At 54.1% G+C, this 23,962-nt stretch overlaps 6 protein-coding genes across 6 annotated transcripts; 3 read left to right on the top strand and 3 right to left on the bottom strand.

The window, feature by feature from the left end:
• Positions 1–4,837: 4,837 nt before the first annotated feature.
• Positions 4,838–7,132, bottom strand: TRIREDRAFT_51171 (uncharacterized protein; the record flags this gene model as incomplete). Its single annotated transcript, XM_006968166.1, has 2 exons — positions 4,838–6,251; positions 6,307–7,132. 2 exons carry the CDS (start codon positions 7,130–7,132, stop codon positions 4,966–4,968), a joined length of 2,112 nt encoding a protein of 703 aa, XP_006968228.1. The 3' UTR covers positions 4,838–4,965.
• A 1,057-nt stretch (positions 7,133–8,189) lies between these two features.
• On the bottom strand, positions 8,190–11,709 carry TRIREDRAFT_67473 (uncharacterized protein; the record flags this gene model as incomplete). The annotated part of the gene is made up of 5 exons (XM_006968167.1): positions 8,190–9,512; positions 9,708–9,957; positions 10,013–10,048; positions 11,057–11,472; positions 11,530–11,709. 5 exons carry the CDS (start codon positions 11,707–11,709, stop codon positions 8,190–8,192), a joined length of 2,205 nt encoding a protein of 734 aa, XP_006968229.1.
• Positions 11,710–13,891: 2,182 nt separating this feature from the next.
• Positions 13,892–15,593, top strand: TRIREDRAFT_110620 (NAD/FAD-binding-like protein; the record flags this gene model as incomplete). Its single annotated transcript, XM_006968099.1, has 3 exons — positions 13,892–14,117; positions 14,177–14,597; positions 14,660–15,593. The coding sequence occupies 3 exons, from the start codon at positions 13,892–13,894 to the stop codon at positions 15,591–15,593; spliced, it is 1,581 nt and encodes a 526-aa protein (XP_006968161.1).
• Positions 15,594–16,263: 670 nt separating this feature from the next.
• On the top strand, positions 16,264–17,374 carry TRIREDRAFT_80932 (uncharacterized protein; the record flags this gene model as incomplete). The annotated part of the gene is made up of 4 exons (XM_006968100.1): positions 16,264–16,553; positions 16,616–16,685; positions 16,753–17,200; positions 17,267–17,374. 4 exons carry the CDS (start codon positions 16,264–16,266, stop codon positions 17,317–17,319), a joined length of 861 nt encoding a protein of 286 aa, XP_006968162.1. The 3' UTR covers positions 17,320–17,374.
• A 591-nt stretch (positions 17,375–17,965) lies between these two features.
• TRIREDRAFT_23059 (ribosomal protein L24/26) lies at positions 17,966–18,714 on the top strand (the record flags this gene model as incomplete). The annotated part of the gene is made up of 3 exons (XM_006968061.1): positions 17,966–17,984; positions 18,059–18,171; positions 18,260–18,714. 3 exons carry the CDS (start codon positions 17,966–17,968, stop codon positions 18,536–18,538), a joined length of 411 nt encoding a protein of 136 aa, XP_006968123.1. The 3' UTR covers positions 18,539–18,714.
• A 1,270-nt stretch (positions 18,715–19,984) lies between these two features.
• Positions 19,985–22,539, bottom strand: TRIREDRAFT_110623 (uncharacterized protein; the record flags this gene model as incomplete). Its single annotated transcript, XM_006968168.1, has 2 exons — positions 19,985–20,282; positions 20,342–22,539. The coding sequence occupies 2 exons, from the start codon at positions 22,537–22,539 to the stop codon at positions 19,985–19,987; spliced, it is 2,496 nt and encodes an 831-aa protein (XP_006968230.1).
• Positions 22,540–23,962: the final 1,423 nt, after the last annotated feature.

Raw genomic sequence — 23,962 nt, forward strand, 5'->3', positions numbered from 1 at the left:
GACGGGCGTGCGACTGGATGGATCGGGACAAATGGACGAGTGGACGGCTGGGCGGCCGAGAGATTCGGCCGATCGGAGAAGGGGGTCAAAGAGAGGGTCGCATCAGGTAGTCAACCTTGGTAGAAGTAGTATGTATAGTAGTATGCCCGGGTTGTGATGAATGTCAAGGAGACGAGGCTGGTCGCTTATCTAACGGCAGCACGATGAGCATACTGGGGAGCGACAGACGCAGGGCAAGCCAAGGAGGAGATTCTGCTGCGAGTGCGATGGAATGACGGCACAGGATGAGGGATGGATGGATGGATGAATGAATGAATGAATGAAATGGATGAGATAGATGGAGGATGGATGGATGGATGGATGGATGGATGGATGGATGAAGGCAGTCGAGGCCTCAGGGAGGCGTGCTGGGACGAGGCTCTCCTCCTCTGGGAGACGGCCTGTCCAGGTATCGTCTGCGTCAGTCTCAGTCTCTTGTCTCTGCCGCTGCGTCTTGTGTCTTTGTCTGCCGTCTTTTTCTCTGCCCCCTGCCGTCCCCGTCTCTCTTTTCCTCTTGCAATCACACCCTTCAAATCCTCTCGTGGATGAAGAAAAGAGAAACACACTCTTCTGCTGGTGTCGTCTATTTCGATGGCAATCACACAAGGGCCCCAGACACACACAAGAGAGCTGCAGCTCCGCCCTGCTGTGCGCCCTTGAGCCTCTCGGGTATCAATCAATCAACCAACCAAGCTCAGGGCTCTGGCGTCGTCGAGGCTCTGGCCTGCGGCTCGGGCGCATCAGTGATGCCACTCTCGCCGGCCTCCAGGGAATCAGAGACGAGAGAGAGAGAGAAAGAGAGAGAGGTGCTGTGCTGTGCTGTGCTGTGCTGTAACTGCACCTGAAGGGGAAAAAACAAGACGGCTGGCGAATGGCATTGAGGTTGTGATCGGCGGGCTGGCGACTAGCTGCCTGCGACGTGCGTGCCTCTAGACCTGTAGCAGGAAAAGGCGCCTGCAAGAACCCATGTCGCGACGCCGGAGCAATCCGTGCCTTGTCTGTTTTTGTAAGACAGCTGGAGCCCATCTGCTTCTTTTTATTTTTATCGGTCTCTACAGTACTAGCAGTATCATTATCCTTGTTCTGTTTCTTCTATAATAATCATTAGTTGCTTTTTTCTTTTCCATCTCTCTCCATTTCCTGGTCAGATTGTTACACTCCAGATTATTTTGGCTTAGCCTCTTTATTTCTTCCCGACTTTCCAATCTCGTCCCTCATCTTCCATCTGACCAGTCATGAGCCAGCCGAATCCTAGCTTGGATTTGATAGTACATAGGTAGTATAGTAGTAGTAGCAGCTGGTTCTGGATTCGTAGCGAGGCTTGGTGGCTCGGCCGAACCGCAACCCTGTCCATGTCTCGCCCTGTCTTGTCCTGTCTTGTCTTGTCCCGTCTTGGCCTTGCTCTTCTTTTGGTATCCTCGGGGTGGGGGAGAGACCAGCCCAGCCGGAGCTACTGTTGCGAAGAATGGACAAGTCATACAGAGAGAAGAAGACAAAGGTACCAATTGCTACCTACTACTACTACAAAGTGAGATGCTACAGGCCCTCGGACATGGGATCGTGGTTGGCCAAGAGCCCCCGTCCGATCAATAGACGAACCGCTCATTGCCGGATCCAGTACGTGAGGGGAGGCTCGAGATAGACGAGTCGGGCTTGTTGAGGCTGAAAATGACGAGGTACTACTAGGCGGTCAAGGATGGGCCAGATGTCTCGACCTGTCTGTCCCGGCATCCATCGCCGCACTTCATCTCACGACGCCTGTAGGTGAGACGAAGCGGCACACAAGCTCTTACGCTGTTGATGAAGCTTTTCCATCGATGCGCCCGAACAAGCTGTGGAACTCTATCTTTGATGACATTTTAGACCTTCTCCTCCTCCTCCGTCTCCTCTTCCTCCTTACCCGTCAGCAGCATCTCTGGCGCTCCAGCATCCCTGGAATCCAGCGCCTCGCAGCCGCAGCAGGGGCGCTGCGCAGGAGGATACCTATTACAGTTGAGATACCTAGACTGCGTGCATATACATGCATACACACATACATACCGCAGGGTGACGAAATCGAGCCCTGCCGGACGGGGATTTAGACCAATCTTTCCATCATGCTCGGCAGACGGTAAGAACACGGGCAACAACAATTGGAGAAGTTAACCCATGCAAAAGACATCAAGCCTCAAGCCACCACAACTCGGCCGTGTCTTGCGGACAGAACCTCCGGCCATCACAAGCTCCCCCCTCCCAAATAGGCTTCCTCTGGCGTCTTTCTCTAGCTCCCAAGTCATCCTCCTCCTCCTCCTCCTTCTCTCCTCACCCTTCTTCTCCTTCAAGCCTCACTCTCTTCTGCGGTGAAATTAGTGCTTCTTTCAGTCAAGCCTCTCACTCACACACACTCCCTCTAGCTCTCTCTCTAGCTCTCCCTCTAGCTCTCTCATTAGTCCCGCCTCCTCCCGGCCGAGACACAAAAGACGTGCAACCCTCCTTCACCCGGGGCCGGGGGGGTTGCTCCAGAATAGTACATACATAGTCCTCACTTGCTTCCTCCCCCCTCTCCAAGGCCGCCCATTGGCTGGTCCGTAAATGTAAGTCCAAAGGGGAAGAGGGGAGGGGGGGAAGAGAGAAGAGCCCTTGCAACTAATAGCCTTGGGGATCGTCGATGCAACTAAAGCAGGCTTTTTTTTTCTATTGCCAATGATGGAAATTCAGGAAAAGACGGGCGTTGCACAGTGCTCGGCCGAGGCATTTTGAGCGCTGTTTCTTACTGTACATCTGAGAGCTTGTTGCCGAGGTCTTCTGTGTACAGTACGTAGGTAGATATGCCTGGCCATTCACTTTTCATTGATGAGAGGCCCAGTTTGGTATTATCACGCCGAAAAGGCTCCTCACGCGACACCAAACATCATCCGTGTGTTTTGGCTCTCATCTTATCTCACCGAATATCACTTTTTTTTCTCTCTCTCTTCTTCTCATACAACTACATGCAATACAGAGATGATAGTGATGCATACATACATACAGAACGAGTCAAGATCCCGTCCCGCCTATTCTGTCCCCTTGATTGGCCCTGCTGGCCATATTACACCACCCCCCTTCATTTCTCCGCCGCCTTCGTCTTGAGCCCTCAGCAAAGGCGGTTTAACCGTCCAATGACCCTCCCTATTCGTCCCAAACGCGTAGAGCGAGAGCAGCAAGGGCGCCCTGTTCAGCCCAAGACGAGAAGTGTGAAAGGATGTGAACAACAACGGCAACAAGGTTGGTTTCCGGCTGACACTGGGTTGGTTGCCAAGGCCTGTCAACTCGACTCCATTTGTGATACTGTTGTTGCTCTCTTTCTCTCACGGCTCATTCGCACAGTTCCATCATCAATCTTCAGTAATCCCTCGTGCACTGAATCAACTCCTACTGTACCAGCCTACATACCTCACTCCTACTACTAAGTACCGACCTGGCAGCTCAACCCCCCATGTCCCCCGTCCCGAAAAGCTACGACCAAGTCCCTTTTATTTCCCTTTCTACTCTCGGCCGGATCCTATAACTGCACTCCGAAATCACCACTAAAAAGGGCGGCAGTTGTCCTCAAAGTCTCGTCACATTCTCCTCTTCTTTTTTCGTCTTCCAGTGCTTCCACGCCCATCCCGAGCCACTCAGCACCATGACAGCTCCACGATAATAAGAACGTTCAAAGAAAAGAAAAGAAAAGAAAAGAAAAAAAAAAAAAATGCTAGCTATTGGCCATGCATTTACCAAGTCGTCGCACCAGCCAAATCCCAGACCTGATCGGTGCAAGTGCCGTGCTTACCGTCATCTTTTCTCATCTATCTCTTGGTGTCGGTAAGGGTTGTGAGCATTATGATTGGACTGTATGAGCGGAATGACATTCCGTCTTCAATATACTCGTATGTGTGTGTGTGTATGTTTTTTGTCTCTTATTTTCTTTTTCTAGGCTGCTTCGTAAAGGGTCTAGAACTTCGTTTACTTCTCCCCAAGGAGTGACACGACAACATACTGGCATCGTTGCTGTTCGTAAGACTCGTCCATATCATCCCCTGAGGCTTCATTTGCATGCACACCCACACACGCCAACCATAATCCTTCTTCCCGTCTTAGACAGCCCTTTTCATAGACAAAAGAGACACAGAGCATATCGTGGTTGAAGGTCTTGACCATGCTGCAATTCTAATTTGTCTCATCAAGATCAACGCCCTCTAACCCCCTTCGGCCTGAACTGCTCCAAACTCTGCTTTAACAGACACAAGCCCTTTCCCCAAACAAGTCTTTAAGCACAACAACAACAAACTGCTAAGATGGCGATCCGACTGCTTATTACGCCTCAATCCAACAAGACGACTAGAAGCATCCTACCGCCTCCACCGGCACATTTCCGCCCTCTCATCGCATCTTCTAGCCAAATCTCACCTGCCGGGGGAAGGGAAGCCGGGGGTCGCTTCTCTCTCACACACGTTGCTCATTCCGCGTCATACTAACTAATACCACAACCTTGACAGGTGAGCCGCCCGGTTTCTATATTTACAACCGCCTTGATACCTTGTTTGACTCAATTCCAGTACGGTACCTTGCAGTATCGCCTTGCCTTACCTATCATGCCTTGCCGTGCCGTGAATCCCATTATACCTGTAGCATCACCACAACAAGCCATAGTATAATCTCTGCCGGCACATGGACATGGGGAACACAAATAGGCAAAACAGGGAGAGACATACATGGCGCACGGAATTCCCATCGGCAGTTGCACCATTCGAGATCCCATGTCGATCTAAATCCTACTAGAACTACATAGATAGTCGTACACTGTACTCAGCTCTCTTCTATACATCCAACAGCGACATTTCGCATCAGCGGCCATCTCCGTACCAATCGTAGACCAACAACATCGACCAACATTCATTCACCAGGAAACACGGCTACTCCCGTCTCTTATTCCCGCCGACCCTCCTCGGAAGGCCATGCCCCTGGAAGATCCGCGGTCCCCGAATCATCACCGTCGTTGTTCTCCTCTTCCCAGTCATACTGCTCTCCAGCTGCATCGTCTGCCCCTGTCGCGTCCGCCGCCGCCTCCGCCCCTCCTCCAAAGCCAAACATCCGAACGAGCGCGCGAATCATCCCCCGGTCTTCGTTGCTCACCGGCACGGCTTCCCCGGGTGTGCCGTCCTCGGCCTCGCGGTTCTCGTTAAGAAACGCCGCGTTCTGGAGCTCGTCCACCAGCCGGTCCTCGTCCTCGTGGGTCACCGGAGGGACCCGCCGCGCAAGGAGGTCTTCCAGCTGCGCTATCATGGCGTCGAGCCGCCGCGAGCTTGGCAATGCCTCCCGCCGCTCCTCGAGCCAGGGAAGTCTGCATCCATCTGCTGTGAAGATGTTATCCTTCTCTGCCGGCGGCAGAGGATCGAATTCGTAGTTGGGCTGTTGCTCCAGCATCTTGCGTGGCACCAGCGCCAGCAGTGAGGTCTGCCCGTCAATGTAGGCCAGTCGAGCGGCGCCTAGGTCAATCGGCAGGTTGTCCTTTGGCAAAGCCTTTGCGTCGACCCGCCCGAGGCCCTTGGCGACATCCTTCAAGAGCTCAATTGTCCTAGGATTGTTCCATAGATCCTTAGCCAGATAGAGGTACAGCTTCACCCAGAAAGCGCTCGTGTCCGACTCGGCATTGATGCCCCAGACAGACGGCGGTGCGTCGAGGTTCAGCTCCTGGAACAAAGCGCAGTATAGCCAGGGCACCCGCTGCATGCCTTCGGCAAGATGCTCTCGTGCTCTCTTCTCGTCGCCAATCTGCAAGTCCGCCAATACTCGGCTCTGCAGGATGTACGCCGTGTCATCCCGGCTGCTCTCCGGATCCAGCTGATTCAGGAATTCGAGAAGCCAGTCCGCCTCGTAGGCTCTGATGGCTAAGAAGTGAATCATGTGCCTCATCGCATATGGATCGGTGCGGTCCAGGGTGTAGAGAAGCTTGGCCCACTCTAGCGCTGTCCTGTAGGTCCCTTTCCTGATGAGACTCTTGATGTAGTGATATCCAGCCAGCCACAGTTGGCGGTTCTCCGGCCGCCTAAAATTCATACGGGCCGTTCCCTGCTCGAGGTGCTGTTTGAACGAGGGCGGAGCTACTCGTCCAAAGCTGAACAGGGCGCGCTCACACAGCTCTGAGGCGAGCGCCATGTTCTGGTCTTGCTTCGCCACGCTGCTCACTTGTAGCAATGTCGAGACATGGTAGGCTATCCAGATGTTAGCGATTTCCAGATTCGACGGGGGGGACATTGCTCTTCTTACGGTATTTGACGAGGAGGTGCACCATCCTCATCGGGTCACCCATCTGCACCTGTGCGAAAAACATGTGCTGCGTTCGATCATACTCTTGGTTGTGGAAAACGGTAAACTCGACTCCTGTCCCATCGTACGTCTTGCCGAGCTCCTTCAAGGTGAGGCCCCCGGGGGAGCCCATCGGCCAGTGCTCTCTTCCCTGGATGAAGATGTTGCGTCTTCGGGACACCTCGGGAAGCTTGCGAACGTTGGGCGGTCCTCGCAGAAATGTCTCCAGGTCCACATTCTGCGGCATGAGTCCTTGACGTCGCTGCTCCGCTTCCTCTGCGTGCGCCGATTCAATGGTCTCTCGGCCAAACAGGTTTCGCATCTCATGGACCTCCTTGAGGTTGTGGAGGTTGATCTTGAAGAGGCCGTTGGATGCGGGAGTGGCGCCTGGAGCAGACGCCGCCTGGGGCTTTGGCTCAATCTTCAATTCCCTAATGGCCCTGTCGATTTCATCGTCCTCGCTGTGTTCGGCATCCTGGGTCGGAGCTGCGGCCTTCTTCTTGCTCTTCTTCTTTTTCTTCTTATTCTTCCGGCTGGTAGCGGTGAGAGCTGGCGCGTCTGCTGCCGGTGCTTGCTCTTTGCTCTCATCAGCATCGTCGGCTTCGACCTCATCTTCATCTTCGACCTCTTCCTCCAGGAGCGCAGCGAAGAGATTCGGCCGCGGTTTGGCCACTACGGGAGCGCTCTCTTCATCGTCTCCGTCGTCTTCACTGCCTTCGGGTTCTTGGATCGCCTTGGCTTCCAGTTCCCGCTGCTTCTGTAGCTTGCGAAGCTGTCGTGTCGACATGTCTCGATGTGATTTTCCCTCGCGGGGCAAAGCAAGGTTGAAGTTAACCAGGAGGTGGAGTGAATGAAAGAATACAAGCAAGATGAGAAGCTCGCAGTGTGTGAGGAATAGGTAGATGTCAAAGTAAAGATACTGAAAAGGCCGTTGAGAGTGTTTATAAAGATTGGAAATTAAGGCGACGAAAGCCACAAGTTGAAGTTTGTTGAATGTGGTTTAGGTTCGTCGCACTGACAGCTGCTAAAATACCTGATGCTTTGATGCGTCACGCCGCCTTGCGCCTAGCGGGGCTGAGCGGCGAAACTCTGTCATCTTGGACAATGGAACTTCGACATCAACGATCCATGAGAGCTTTTCACGCTCATCACCGCAAAACCATCGCCACGCCGCTCCCAATCGAGCGTCAATTGTGTGCATTTACGTTTCACTTGCTAGTATTACATGGCAAGTTGCGCAGTTGTCCACAAAGGTCTGATGAACGAGCTCAGCAGAAAATCGCTGCCTGGTGTCTCTGACCCAGTCCTGGGGATTCATTAGGATTGTACAGGTTTCGCTATATAAATCGCATGCTTGTCCTCGGCTTCATTGTCCAGTGCAAGAATCCAGCTTGATCCTAAGCGCCTTCCTCTACTCCTGAGGAAATTCTTCTGTTTTTTTCATTCATCATGCCTCTTCAAGATTCATGGAAGGCCCGGTTGCCTGTGCCTCCTGTAAAACGCAAACCAAACTCCCGCATCGTCGCCGAGTTCCGCGACCAGTGAAATCCGTAGCTCCTATCCTGAGCTGAAAGCAAAATCGAAAAGACTAGTATATCGTTTTCCAGCTGCCGCAAGGCAGCCTAGACGATGCAAACATTGGAGGGTTTTGGTACATTGGTGCAAGAAGATTAAGAGGGAATATTGGGGGTAAAATGGGTTCGTAGTCGTGCTAGGGGCTCACTCCGACGCTGATTGACGTCGCGTTGCTCATGATGTTGCCTGGAATGTGGTACGGCAAACCGCTCGCGAGGTAGCAGCGTAGAGTCGGATGGAAACGGCGGGTGCCTGGGATCAAATGATTCCTACTGGCCAGCAGCAGCAGGCTGGAACTGAGGCCGAGGACCTCCACGTCCACCGCGGCTGAAGCCGCGTCCCGCACCTCGGGTCCCGCGTCCACGACCACGTCCACGGTAGTTTCGATAGCCACCGTCGACGCTTCCTTGGCCAAACGTCTCAATGTTTCTCCGTTGCTCCTCTCCGCGCCACTCGCGTCCACCGGGCTTCTGACCGTTGTTTTCAGCCCTCTCCTTTGATTCACTAGAGATGTTGTCGAAAAACGACCTTGACTTGTTGTATGCCACCGGAGCGGCGCCATCCTGGGGCTCTGAGCCTTCCTCTGCAGGCGCAGCGGCAGGCTCGTTCGCCGGAGAGCCTGCGCCAGCTTCTTTGACAACTTCTTCCTTGTTGAACTTTGCGTTCGACTGAGCAAAGTCAAAGTCCGCATCGGGAACCTCGACCTTGGCTGGACGGCCGCCGCGTCCACGGCCACGGTTGGCCGTGCTACCTCTACTGGCGTTGACGCGCATCTCGTTGACTTTGTTGGTCAAATTATCCATGGCATTGCCGCCGGAGTTGCTCAATTGTGCCATCGCCAGTGCCACAGCTGCTCTGGCCGCACTCGTAGCATCCTGTACGCTGCTTGGTCCTGCGGCTGCAGGCTGGGGAGCAGCTTGAGCCGCCTTCTCCATCGCAAAAGGGGGCTGGAAGGGCTTGGACGTAGGTCCAGCAAGTGGGATAACAGGCTGGACACGGTTGCCCCTGGGACCAGTGGGAATAGGCCTAGACACATCATTTGCCTTCGCAGCGCCGTTGGCCGGGACTGCTGTGGCAGCTGCCTTGACCTCCTCGGCCGACGGCTTAGAATCGACCGGAGGGGTTGGGGCGTTGGGTGGTTGTCTTGCTGCTTGGGTGTGCGACTTCGGCTCTGTTGGGGGAGCTCTGGGCTTGTCTGCACTGGGTCCAATGGGAGGAGGTTTTGACTCCTGAGCCGAAGAGGGCTGTTCGGGCGCGGTCCGCGGGCCTTGAGCGGCGTCGGTACCTGAGGGACCACCAGGGCCCGGAGGAAACGGTGCGTTGGCCCATGGGCCGGGACCGCCGGGACCGGGAGGGAAGCCCTGGCCGGGAGGGAACCAGCCTGGTGGCGGAGGGTACATGTTGCCAAAACCTGGTCCACCCATCGGGCCGGGACCACCCCGTCCCCAGGATCCTGGAGGCGGAGGGCCACCATAGAAGTTGTTGGGAGGATATGGGTGTTGTTGGAATCCTGGAGCTCCGGGAGGGGCTCCTTGGGGAGCTCCCGGAGGAGGATTCTGGGCTGCTCCTTGTGCTCCGGGGCGGGCTCGGGCCTTTTGCAACGAGTTGTCAGTTCAGATGTCTTTAAGAAGTAAGATCTCAAAACACAGTGAATGGGATATTTTCCAGATCAGAAGGAAGGCAACGGAAATCTCTACAGGGTTTGCGCATTCAGACGTGACAATAGATTTACATCCGCAATATTTCATCATGGAAGGGTGAGGTGTTGGTGGCAATGAAGGAAGGACATGACTTACGCCGACAATGGCAGGGTCGTCAGGCATGACAGGGGGCTTGTTCTCCTTGATGGCGGGGTGCTCCTCAATCCGCAAGTCCTTGACATCGCTGCCGCGGAAGACGATGTACTCGTAGACTTGGTCTGATGGAGCTATCTCCTCCTCAGGCTTGCCCCTGCGACCCTCTGTGCCGAATGAGCGGACATTTTCGAGAGACACTGTCGACTCGTCCGAGTTGATCTCGTGCAAAGTGCCCACGTAGCTTTCACTAGAGGTCAGCGACCGTCTTGGTGAACGATGAGCGCGGAGATTCTCACCGAATATCGCTCTTGGAGATGAGGGAAATGCGGGATCTGGGGTGTCGCGTGTCAGCCAAAGGGTACAAGCCACTGAGCTAAGAATCCATCTGCATACCCAAGGAATTCAGACATGGCGGGGGCCGTGAGGCCACGTCAACGACGTAGCGAGCGGCGACTAGAAAATTCCGAAGTAGAAGGATAAAAGTGCGTCTATGCACCAAAAGTAAAGAAAGTACAAAGAGAGTAACGAATAGAAGGGGTACCGAGTATGAGGGGAAATCGTTGGGGGATGGAGAGGGTGGAGGATGCGGAGGGAGGCGATGGATGTGGTTTGTGCGAGGAAGAAAGTTTTGTGAGGCCAATAATAAAGGTTGGACGAAAAGCCTGAGAGCTCTGCGAGGAACCCTCTCACGTAAGCGGCCGCGTCAACCTCGGTATTAATTTGGATTAAGCTCGGGAGTGCGAAGACGGCGGCTTACCCCACAATCTGGTCATCCGCTCCATGGTTTGTACCTGATCTGCTGATGTCGCTCCATTTTGAGGCTTGAGAGGCCGACAAGCTACCTAGGGTAAGGTAAGGTATCGCAACAGTTTGAACGGGCTGCTCTTGGGAACTCATCGCAGAATAGTAACTAGCACGCCTCTATTGGAGCTGTATGGGATAATGGAAAGAGACCACAAAACAGATAAACAAATGTATCTCGACAGTGCATACTTCAAAGAAGTAAAAAAAAATAAAAGGGCCCTCGACCAAGACAATTGCCTTCCTCTAGCCGAACGGACGGCATTATGGCCCTGTTGTCATTGCTAGCGATATATGTGCGTCTGTATGGTGCAGAAAAACAAAGAATCAAACACACGATAAGTCCAGTGTTCCAACTCCGAGTCGCCGACAAAACTCCAAACAAAATCCCCACGTTTATCGAAACTTGCTGAAAATCACAGCAATGATCAAGAGCACCAAGATGGTGATGATGGAAATCGTAATCACTCGGTTGGTTGCCATGCTGTTCACCATCAATATCCTGTGCCTTGAGATTGCCGGTCATGGATTTACATTACCTCCGAGCCATCCCCCTCAACGTCTTGACACTGCGGTCGACATAACCCTCGCTGTCCAAAAGAGTATCGTGCGTATGGCGAATGACCTCGCCCTGCCTATGCAAATCGGCCAACGTCTCCGCTCCGATAGCCTCGGTCTCGTGGGCGAGCCTCTGGCTGGAGAGCAGCCTCTGTGTGCTCCGATCGAGCCTTTCAGTTCCCGAGAGCAACTGTTGTCGTTGTTCCAGGTTGATGTCCGTCGACCCGGATGGCTCGTCAGTGTAGCGTGAGCCGAATAGGGCGGCTCGATTGGACGACAGGCTCGTCAGCTTCCGGCGGCTGGTATCGATATCGGACTCGTAGTTGCGGAAGCGCTGGTTGACTTTCGCTCGCGCAGATGTCGGGATGTTCTGTTTCTCGAGGCGCATTTGGCCAAGCTGTGTTTCCAATCAACCGTTAGCCTTGGTTCTGCAGGTATGCAAGGGCAGCAGTACCAGTTCATCTGCCTCCTCTAAGGCGCGCTCAGCCTGGCTGACGGCAGCCTTGCGCGGCTCGCCTGTCAGTTCAGGAATCTGGTCCAACTTTTGCGCCAGGTCGGCCTGCACGAGCTTGAGTTCCGCCTCATACGAGCTGAAAAGCTCGGAGCCAGCATCCGTATCGAGAGGGTTCGCCATCTTGGCTGTCGGGGTCTAGGAGTGAAGGGGGAGGGGATAAGGAGTGCAGCAACAATCTGCTGTCAAATATGGTGTCGCTGTAGATGCTCAAAAGGAGAGTTCGGGTGATGGTTTCGATGGTTTGCGAAAAGGCTCGATGCGTTTCTCCGGCGATGTTAGAAATGGCCGCCGAGGAGCGCCGTCATCGTACGTATGCAAAGACGACGCTGGACAGGGTGGTTGGGCAAGAGGAGGGGGTACCGCCCTGTCGTGGGCACTGAAGTATCTGACCCGCGCACGGCCCGCGACAGGTTACTTTATCATTGTCCATCTACGAGTATCCATCTGCTTTCTGCGCCAGTGCAACACGTGCGGAGGATAAAGAGAGCGGCTAAAGTCTGGCGAGTGACCAGCGCTGTCTTAGGTAAGCGGAACATGGTCCGTGCTTTTTTCTTGGCCGATATTATCTCCAAGCAGCGGGCAGAGATTTTGAATTTTTCTTTCTTTTCTTCCATAAAGTTGATTCACCCCAGCTTCGAAGAATATACAGGCTAAGCGTCCAGACTTTGTCAATGGCGCACAGTTGAGATGCTGGGCAGATTGATGCAGGTTTTCCTACACGGCGCTTCTAAGAATTGGTGACTCGTTTCCCACGTTTGCCGATCCCGTTGAGTGCTCGACATGCCGAGGCCTGATTGCGGTCTCTTGATTTTTTCTTCTGTCAGCAGTGCTTCGTATTACGACGTAACTTGGTATTACTGGTATTACTTCCTGACTCCTGGCCCCAGGCGCTTCTAGAAGAGCAGGCAGCAAGCCCTGAGGGCGGTGACCGATTCCTGGCGACGATGAAACCGCCGGGCATCCGCTCATGCCATTTGCCTCGCTCTCGAAGCATGTGATAATGGAGGTGAGGGTGTGAAAAAAATTCATGCTCCACTGAGGAATCTCCACGTCGAGGCGTGCAACGCATCAGGCCATGGTTCTAAGCCGAGTTGGTGATGGGCAAATGCGTGCGTTATCGCATCCTGGGCAGCACTCACATGTAAGAACATGCCTTTCATGCAGCACCGGTTCGCTGTCGAGACCAACCACTCGTGCTGCTAAGACCACTCCGTCATGGTGTTCATTTCAGCTGCAGTCGGTCTGCCAATGATGTCTCTTGGCAGGTGAGGATGTGCCGCTTTCGTTGGCTACCAGTCCTGCAGGTATAGATACGCAGTGTCCCCTGCGGCCTGTGTAGGTATTACATGATAATGCATGAACTCTGTCAGCAGCCTACCTAGACTTGACGCCCTCCCATGATATGTACCTATGTATGTATCAGCGATAAGTAGCATCAACTTCAAGATCCATGGAAATCTCGACGCACCGACATGCCCTTACAGCGTGAAAGCGTCCCTCCTCCAGCCACTGTGGCGCTAGCTCAGCCGCTTGCAGACGTTGAAAAGTGCTCAAATCGCCGTCTTGACATGGCCGAGACAGGCAGCGGCCCCTGGCAGCCGTGAAAGGAGTACATAAGGCAAGCCTCTCCTGGCTGGGAAAATCCCCGAAGCTGTTCCTGTGGTGATCCGATCCCTTGCTGTCGGCGCGCATCGCCGAAGACGCACCCTATTCCGTGCTCCGTACCTGGCCTATACCTGGCCCTGCCCTGCCGTGCCCGACTCCGTCCTCGTACATAACGCGTACATGAGAGGTGCTCCATACGTGCGTCTGATGTACATGTACTGCATGCACTCGTCGAGATCGCTGCATGCGCTTCAAGTGACGACCGGTATTACGAGCTGCACTGCCGCTGCTTGTACAGTACCCTGAGCACCCTGAGCCACCCTGAGCACCCTGAGAGGTATTACATACCCTGCCTGCCTGTAACAATCAAAAAGATGCCCCTGCGAGCAGAGCCGCGGCATGTGTGAGTTGTTTGATTCTCCTGCGTCTCTCTATGCCTACCTTATCTCCCGCGAGCCCGTCGAATCAGGGCGGCGACACTTATGCACAACTCCCATGGGTGGCGCCGACAGCTTCGCCCCCCCTTGTCCCAGCCATTTGCTCGAGGTCGGACCTTTTGACATGTGCAAGTCGCTTCTCCGTGCTCTCGGTTTCCTTGTTGCCTTTTCTATGGCGCCTCTGAGGCCTTCCCCAACTCCCAAGTCCCGTCTCGTGTCCCTCACCATCTCCTGGCCCGACGACAGCAACCACCGCCCCCATGAGCCTCTCCGTTGACAGATTTACCAGGAAGAAGGTGGCCATCGTCGGCAGCGGCTGCTCGGGCATTGCCGCGCTCTGGGCCCTCAACCGGACGTATCACGATGTCTACCTTTACGAGGCTGCAGACCGCTTGGGCGGCCACACCAACACGGTGCAGTGGAAGGCTGGCAAGTACACGACGGCCGTGGACACTGGCTTCATTCTGCTGAACTCGGCGACATATCGTGAGTTGGTCTGAGACGTGCGTTGTGTATGACTACAAGTGACTCACCTCAGCATCCAGCAAACTTCTTGAACTTCCTTGGCAGGATTGGCGTCCCGACTGAACCTACGGAGTTGACGTTGAGCGTATCACGAGACCAGGGGCTATTCGAATGGGCCAGCACAAGCCTCAGTACCATCTTTAGCCAAAAGAGAAACCTGTTCTCTCCAAGGATGTGGAGGACGCTGTTTGACATTGTCCGCTTCAGCCAGTTTGCGCTGGATCTGCTCATCGATGACGATGATTATGAGCCTCGATATGGCGGGGAGCACATGATGAACCACATCAACAAGACGCTGACGATTGGCCAATACTTGGAGCGCGAGGGGTACTCGGACGGCTTTCGAGACGATTATCTGATTCCGCTGGCGGCTGCAATCTGGAGCACCAGCCCCGACAAGTGCGCCTTGGAGTTTCCCGCTACAACGCTGGTCCGTTTTCTGTAAGTCAAGGCCCCTTGCATCCATCCCTGAGGACACCTTAGACCAACGCTTTCATACTTAGGTGGAATCATCATCTTCTATCGCCTCTCGCCCCTCAGCCACAGTGGTTGACGCTCAAGAATGGTGCTCGCTCCTACATCGACGCCGTCATGAAGGGCTTTCCTCCCAATCACCTGTTTCTCAAGACTCCGGTCAGAAACGTCTCAAACGACAATATCGGCAGAGTCTTGCTGCATCTCGAAAACGGCAAGGCGGAGGCTTACGACCACGTCATTCTTGCAACCCACGGCGACCAGGCGCTGTCCATCCTCGGCGCCTCTGCCACCGAACAGGAGCGTTCGATACTTTCCTGCTTCCAGACATCACAGAACGAAGCCGTGTTGCACTCGGATGTGTCGCTGATGCCGAGGAACAAGAGGGCATGGTCGAGCTGGAACTTTCTGACACTGTCTTCACCTTCAACGCAAAAGGCCAACATGGACAAGGTCTGCCTCACATACAATATGAACATCCTGCAACGCATTCCAAGGAATCCCTTTGGCGATGTTCTAGTCACGCTGAACCCAATCCACCGCCCTACCCCGTCCAAGATTCAGGGGAGGTATTTCTACACTCACCCGCTCAATACCCCGTCCTCTGTGCGCGCTCAGAGAATGCTGCGCTACATACAGAACAGGAGAGGAATCAGCTATGTCGGGGCGTGGACGGGGTATGGGTTCCACGAAGACGGATTCACCAGCGGACTGCAAGTGGCTCAGGATCACCTAGGTGCTAAGCTCCCCTTTGAGTTCCGAGACTCGACCTATAGCAGAGGCAGGGTCCCGAGGCTCGGTCTGTTGGATCACCTGCTGCGGCTCTTCATCCTGGCATTCCAAGTGTTTGTCATCCAGATGCTGGAGAGACTGGCGCAACTGGCGCGGTCTGGGAGGCAGAGAGTGATGCAGCCGTTTCGCAATGGCCTCAAGAAGAAGCAACCGCGCAAGAAATTGGCTTGAAGGCATCTTCACACTGAGCATCAATGATTGCATTTGCCTTGTTCTTGTTTTTTTTTTTTTTTTCTATCATCGTTTGGGAGCACTACCATAGCGCATGGAGCAGAACCCGAGTTTGCATGACGACATGATCCAAAGAGTTGCTGCGATTGCAAGACTGTTTATGGCACTTTTAAGGAGAACAGCATTATCAGAAGCATCAAGACTGAGGCCAGGATATAGGGCATATAGAACAAAAAAATAGCGAAAGCATGGTTATGGTTATCCTGTCGAATCCTCCTGTGACAATGATGTCTGTAGTGGTATGTAGTAGCAGGTGGCTAGGCATCCCATCTCGAGTAATTCCAGAAGTCCTCTCAACACCATAAGATGCATACCCAATATTCCCACTCTAGAGCCTCAATGGACCAATCGATCCGTCTATGCACCATCTCTCCAAAAATGCATCACAGAGAATCAAGGCAACGGGTGCAAGTGCCATGGATACATACCTTATCTCGTCAGAGCCGGGTTTTTGACTTCCGCGCCGAACCGCTGCCCCACCATTCGCGATGTCATGCCACTGAGGATCGGCTGGATGACAGAAGCTGGCGCTAGCTCCAAATCGAGGCAAAACCATCTTCAAGCTCTCTATTCGAACCGCTTTCCCTTCTATATCGCGACAACAGCAGCCATGAATAACGCACTGCGCCTCGTGCGCAACGCCCCTTCGCGGACGACGACCTCATCCTCGTCGCAATGGGCCTGCTTCTTCTGCCAGAACGCACGGCCTCGGACGAGCAGCAGCCGCCCCAATTTCGCCGAGTTGCGGCGCAAATTCTCGAGCTCGCGGCCTCGGCGAGAGCAGCAGCAGCAGCAGACGCAGACGCAGACGCAACACCAAGCGCAGCAGCAGAATGCCACCTATGCACCGTCCATGGACAGGGTGCGGGAGCAGTATAGCCGGAGGAACAGGACGATAGCGTATGATGGCTTCTTCCGGACGGCAATTCGAGAACATTAGGCTCATGGCTTTCTTTGTGCAGCTACTACACCCTCAGTGTCATCATGGGCACGCTCGCCCTGTCCTACGGCTCGGTGCCTTTCTACAAAATGGTGCGTCAAACATGCACAAACTCCAGGAGAAGCCTTTGACCCAGAGAGAACTAACCAGGGTCTACAGATTTGCCAAACCACCGGCTGGGGTGGCCAGCCCATCCGAGCCTACGGCCAGTCCGGCGAGAACCAAGACATCTCCAGCCGCCTCGTCCCCGTCACGTCCGCGAACCGAATCAAGGTCACCTTCAACGCCGCCGTGTCCGACATCCTCCCCTGGAAGTTCGTCCCCCAGCAGCGTGAGGTCCGGGTGCTCCCCGGCGAGACCGCCCTGGCCTTTTACAAGGCGACGAACATGGGCGACCAGGACATCATTGGCGTGGCAACGTACAGCGTGACGCCTGCCCAGTGCGCCCCCTATTTCAGCAAGATCCAGTGCTTCTGCTTCGAGGAGCAGAGGTTGAATGCCGGCGAGACTGTGGACATGCCGGTTTTCTTCTACTTGGACCCCGACTTGTTGAATGACATTAACATGAAGGGCATTGAGACCGTGACGCTCAACTACACATTTTTTAGTACGCTTATGCCCTATCCATCGTTGCGACGGCTGTTGGGTCAGTCAATGGCTAACTGGAAAGCAGAAGCGCGATACGACAACAATGGCAGATTCATGCCTCCTGCTACTCAGTCATGAGCAGTTAGGATGGCCTGCACGATGCAACCAAGCGTGGATGTTGCGGTCTTTGTACGATATCATAGACGAAAGACCAGGATCATTGGGCAATCTTTTGTACATCACAACCCATGGGAGACTCTCAGCCAGGGAAGAAAGGGGGGATGGACCAGGATACGGAGTATATAGACGGGAATCGCGCTTTCCAGAGGACGTATCCATTCGTCAAGACTGGGGTAGGGGCGCAAAATGGAAAATCCAGCTCTTCATCACACCGTCTGCATGCCCTGAGCGTTCCTCCGCCTCTATGCAAGTTTTATACTCATCTTGCTGTCTCTCCGTGGCCATCACGGTCCAAATGAATAAAAGCCAGTATCTCAGTGATTACTTAAGCAAAGGTTTGGCTCCTTGAGACCTTAGGTAAGCGCCTGGGCTTTGCTTCTCTCCAAACTTGCCAAAAGCGGGAAGCAGAAAAGGTAGGGCAGGATAGATCACGTGGCTCCAACTCCACTCACTAAAAAAAAAAAAAGTGCGCCCACAACCAAAAGTTTCAACGACAATTTGTCTGCTTTAGGAATCTCTCTCTCTTCTCTTCCTTTCTTCTCATCAACCCCAACGCCCTCCACGACACCAGGATTTCCTCGTCGCCTCCCCCCAAACCGTCAAGATGGTCAAGCTGAACAAGAGTGAGTCCCATCGCTGGCCTTGCTCATGGAGCAATTGGAGCAATTTTGTGTATTAATTGTCGTGAAAATTACAGACCTCTCCTCCTCCCGGAGCAAGAGCCGTGCCGCTCACTTCAAGGCCGGCTCCGGCCAGCGCCGTGTCATCATGAGCGCTCCCCTTAGCAAGGAGCTGCGCGAGAAGTACAACGTTCGTCTCCCCCAGTCCACCACCGCTCATAGCCGCAAAAAAGAAAAAAAAAAGAGACAACAAAACTTACAAGTCTCCGCCTTAACAGGTTCGCAGCATCCCCATCCGCAAGGACGACGAGGTCACCATCGTCCGTGGCTCCAACAAGGGCCGTGAGGGCAAGGTCACCTCCGTCTACCGCCTCAAGTACGTGATCCACGTCGAGCGCGTCACCCGCGACAAGGCCAGCGGCCAGAGCGTCCCCCTGGGCATCCACCCCTCCAACGTCGTCATCACCAAGCTCAAGCTCGACAAGGACCGCGAGAGCATCCTGGCCCGCTCCAAGGTCGGCCGTGAGCTCCGCGTCCCCAACAAGATCTCTGCTTAAATCTTCTCTGATTTAAGCGGATGAATCTGGGAGCAAAAGAAAAGAAAAAACTGGTTGAGACGAGGAGATGAACACTTTTTTTTTCGACACGAAACACACTCAACACAGGGGGTTTTCTTCCCCCCCATGTGATGCATTCCACGGCAAACAATGATACGGGGCAAGGAAATGGGCACAAATTAGGTATATTCCGGCGTTTTCTAGCGATACCCCGAGGCCACACCACTTTTTCACCTGCAGGTCGCGCGGCATTTCTTCTCAAGCAGGGTAGATCGAACCAAATCGAGAATTTTACAATTCTCAATGGCCGTTTCACCAACTTTGTCGTTGTGTGAAATGCTCCATGGGAGGTGTTTCCCGAAGCCTTGGCTCCTTGTCCCACAAACTTCTTTGCTCTCGTCTCTGTGAGACCCTCACATGTCAAACTCGATTTACCTTGTCGAGGGGCTGCGGCTCACAATGGCCCAGTCTTATGTAAACTGACCTCACCTCTCTCTCTCATTACGAAGCAGAGCAGGTCACAAGCCAAGGTAGGTCTTGTGCTCGCTTCTCTCTCTCGTCTTCTCTCGTAGTTTCGTGAAGTGTTTCCCACCCCGCTAGATAATCTCCGCGTCAACCAACAATACTCATGGTTTTCGAGGTATACGACTGGCGGAGAGCAAACCCGACTGAGCTTCATTACCACGAAGCTCTGCCGCTCGCCCGAAGATTTTCATCTTGCCTTTGCTGTAACGAAGCTGGAAATTTGATGGTGAGGAACATGATACTGTCCACGAGAAATGGCCTTTTGCGCTTCTGCCCTTCGGCCCGTAGATTCGCATTGTAGGGACAGTATCAGTGTATACCTGGGCCAGGGGAGTTTCCCAGCACTCGATCGTCCTCCAATACTTCCCACTACCTACGTTAATTTATTTGGTAGAGTAGACGTCAGAAACCAGCGAGGCACTGTCCTTCCATGTAAGCACCGAGCTCTCTTCCAGCCTTTGCCATCCTATATATCTAGGCAGACGACCTTTTTGGCCGACATACACAAGCTCTTTACATGTCCACACGAAGCACTCTGAGAATAACTCCACGGCCCCTTCGCCAACAGGAGCCTTTCAGTTTCTACATTTTATCTTTTCATTAATCTAACAAATCTCAACGTACATCTATAATACAATCGAACTCTAACAATAAGTGACGCGCCTTGAGTCTGTTAGAAAGCAATGATTGGCCGCCCTTTGGCACCAGGCAAATGGTGAGGTTGACATGATGCTGTCCTCAGATTATTCGTCAAGCCAACGAAGTAAAGACAGAGCTGAAAGGAAAATAGAGCCGAAATCAAGTAGCCGGCCGTGATAGCTATTCATACAATCCATAAGTGTGCCTGCAATAAGAGATGATTCGATTGAACCTTCATGTGGCTGCTCTTTTTGCAGAAATACAGCCTTTGATGCTCCTGAGCTAGAGGACCTGGGGCCGCCTCTTCGAGCCTTGAACGCCTGGAGGTCGGTTTTCAATCTGTCGCTCTGCCACGGGGCCAGCCGAGCCATTGTCATTGGGCGTGCCCGACTTGCTTGCCTGCTCTCGAGGAGAAGAGCTGATGTTGGTCGCAGTGGGTGCGAGAGACGCAGTCGCGTGGCCGCTGTAGTGAGGCAGAACGCCCTGAGCTGTCGTAGACGAAATCATTCCAGGAACCGCGTTGCTGCTGGACGTGCCGCGCTTCATCATGTCGTGCCAGATTCCGCTGCGAGGTCTCTGTCTATGAATCACACCATGTTAGTTTCAACAGTCCAGTTATAGTGAATAAAATCGACCTACCGAGTCTGGCGCAAAGAGTTGCGACCTTTGAATACAATACTCTTGTCGTCGTTTTCGTCCGGGCTGTCACTCTCAGATGGAGCATTGGGAATGGCCGCTGTAGCGATTGAGTGACGGTTCTTGTCGATGCCACTCTTTCCGGTATCCTGAAGGGTAACGTGAACGGCCAAAGCGTCAACGCCATTGCTGGACGCGCCAGATTGCTGAGATGGATCCGACTCGACCGAAATGCCCACACCACCTCGCCTGTACTGGTGCTGACGTCGAGATGACTGGAAGGAGTCGACGCCAGTGTTGGCATTCTTGCCACCAATGTCATTTGCGGGTGCCTTGAGGGCCAGGAAGTCGGGCTCATCATGGTGTTTCGACTCATCCTTGGGGCTGGTGGCCGGAGAAGGCGGATAAAAGTCCTTGCCATCAAATCTGGGCAGACCCTTCGGAAGCTCGTGAGGAGAGTTACCCCAATACAAGTGTCGAGCTCGGCGCTCCTCGTCGGTCAGTTCTCGAGGATAAATGTAACCACTAGACCGAGCCTTCTCAGCGGTCAAGCCGGCGCGAAGCTGTCCAACAAGATAGGGCTTGCCAGTTGCGTTCTGTTCATGAGCGGATGCTACAGAGAAAGCCAGCCCGTCGCGAATAGCGTGACCGCCTACAGCACGAGGCTGGAATGGGGGTGCAAGTGCTGCGGTGACAGGCAAGGTAGATGATCTCTTGTTGGCGCCAGTGGTCTCAGAGATGCTCAGCGTCTGAATGGTCGAGGTGAGCTGAACTGCCTTGTTCTCGTGAGTGGAGTTCAAAGTGCTGTGCTGATGATCCGATTTCTGCTTGTCAGCCCGCACATTGAAGGACTCTTCCGGCAGGCTAGAAGCACTTTCGACGCTGTTCTCTGGCTTTGCGCTGCTGGGTGGGGGGGACTTTGATCGTTCTTCATCTGCAGATACCGACTCACTCGTGCCTTCCTTGGCTTGATCTTTCGGGAGGTTTCTTTGTTCATTGGCCACTTGTTCGGCCTCGACCTTTTCGAAGTGCTCAATCGAATTGCGCAACGACTGTGCATGAAGCTCCATGGTTCGTTCATCAATCTGATGCTTGTTGTACTGAAGCTGATCCTCAGCCCATCTGAGGGAAGCACGAAGAACCGAGAGCTGCTTCTTGGTGATCTGGCTGGCTCGGATAGAGGAGTGGTGCTGTCCAGGAGCTGGGGCAAGACCTGGCACCATAGGGAATGCCATAGGATGCGGCATGGCGATTGCTTGGTGCTGTGGCATCTGCGGCGTCTGTCCGTTGCTCTGAGCCACAGGAGCCATGACATGGTTGGGAACGAATCTGTGCCCAGCAGCCATAGGCGACATCATTGGGGGACCTAAGAATCCAGGATGAGGTCCCATAGCAAAGTGATGAAGGGCGCCAGGCGGGACCATCCACTGTGCATTGTGGACGACAGGCCGAGCAGCATCACCATTCTCAGCAGCGGAAGCCCGAGTGGGGGTGGCATTCTCTGATGCAGCCGCCTCACTTTGCTTGTCGTTCGCCGCTGGGTTTTGGTTCGGAGGCTGCATTGCCACCAGACCTGGGACATGACCCATCATATGAGGAGCAGGAGCCATTCCCATGGGTGCTCCCATGTTGAAGCCCATCGGCCACATGAATGGATACGGTGCAGCTGCTGCTGGCACGCTCGCCATAGCAGGCATCGGGGGCATCGCATGCATACCAGGCATTCCAGGCATACCAGGCATTCCATGCATGGCAGGAATCATTCCCGGTGCAAAGCCTGGAATCATAGCGTGATGCGGAAAGAAGCCGATGGGCTGTGGCATAGCAAACTGGCCTTGCTGGAGAGCCTCCCGGTTTGGTGGGCGGTTGGCGTTGTTTTCGGCTGCTTCCCCCGCGGGTTTGTCTTTGGGCCACCTGGTGGTGGGCGAGGGAGAGCCGCGTGTGTTGGGCACGATGCGGCCTCCAGCAGTCACTCGGACATGGGTAGGCGACACGACTGCTCGGTAAAAACGTTGGAAGCCTTCGTCCTTCTGGGCAGCAAGGCCAGTCGGAGCAGACATGGGCTGGGCGCCAACAGGTTCCGGGTCGTTGCGGCCACGATATCTCCACTCGGCCTCGGTACCATCCAGCTGCCTAGCTGCTTCACCACGGCGTGGAGATGTATTGTCCGAGTCCGGAGGCATGTCGGCAGGCTCCTCCATGATGCGTGCAAGGGAGCTTTCGAGGGGCATTCGTAGAACTTCACCTAGAGTAGCGGGTCAGCAAACAGGAACAAGCAGACGTTGCGGAGCTTGAAGAGCTTACCTAGGTCTTGATCTTGGCAAAGCTTTTCTTGGAGCTGATCGTACAGCTGCTTCTTCACAGAAGTGTTTTTAAGCTGGAGGAGTTCGTGGGGCTTGTATGTCCTCAGTGCCATTGCGAACTCGACGACGGCAGCAATAGTGAAAATCGCTGTTTCTCCTTGGATGAATAGGAGAAACGAAGTCAAAGAGCAGTGTAAAACACTGACCAAAAGCGGTTGTGCGTGTATGAAGGTGAGGCAAGCGTGATTGCAACTGGAATCTGGTTTCGTCAGAACTCTGCGAGATCAAAGAATGGGGAGTGAGCCGACTGCCTGTAGGATTGTAACTCTGGTAGGGGAACTCTCATCGACAGCAGACGCGTCGATATGGGATAGCAGAGCGTGGTGTTGCGGCTTATGTGCTACCGACCGACACAACGACGGGCTTGGCAAGAGTGAAGAACTGCCTAAACTTTCAAAGTGCAGGTGGTTCGTGAAGCAGATCAACGAGGCTCTATGAGGAGCGGTCGTAGTCGGCATAAAGGCAATGCGTGGAAATCGGGTGAAGGTAGAGAACAGGGAGATTGACCGCGTCGCCAGAAAGGAATCAAAAGGGACTTACCAGACAGCTACCAAGCGAGCAACAAGAGGTCTGTATGCATACAAAGCCTTGAATCAGGCTTCCAACAGGGTACTATCGAAGACAGCAGACTCGAGAGGGCAACAGATAGGGCGGGCGTTGAGGTAGGCTGACGATCGAGAGAGAGTAGCTTGAGGCCGTGACAAGACGTGGAGAGCTGCGAAGAAGCAGATCGAGTATGCGAAGAGCACCGACGAGCTGCCTTACTCAGGTGGGTAGCACCGTACCTTCTGCGGGAGTTGACGAGGTTAGCGAGAGCGAGGAGGTGCGGAGCAAAAGAAGCGATAAGGCACGAGGGAAAGAGGCAGGCAGGGACTTACCAGCGAGCTTCACGATGGAGAAGCTGCGAGGTCCAAACTTGGAAGCCGCAAGCAGAGGCTCGAGAGAACGTAGGGCAGGTACGAACCAAAACCAGCGTCTAGGTCGGGGCCAAAATGCAGGACCAAAATGCAGGTGACGTTGAGCACCCGCAGCTGTGGTGATCAGCCTCTCTACCCAAGGGAGGCGAGGCTGGTCGATGAGCTTTCCAGGTTTGCAGTTGAAGCTGCGCCAGGTCCTTGCCAGAACGCCTTGGCGATGCTGAGCTGCTGCAGTCACAGACCCTCAAGAGGATGTGCGGCTGCAGGCAGGAGCCAGCAAAGGGCAAGAGGGCGACGGCGAGGCACTGCCGATGAGTGTCTGCGAACCAAGAGAGATGGTATAT

Source organism: Trichoderma reesei, assembly GCF_000167675.1.
Source record: "Trichoderma reesei QM6a unplaced genomic scaffold TRIREscaffold_21, whole genome shotgun sequence".
Taxonomy (NCBI): domain Eukaryota; kingdom Fungi; phylum Ascomycota; class Sordariomycetes; order Hypocreales; family Hypocreaceae; genus Trichoderma; species Trichoderma reesei.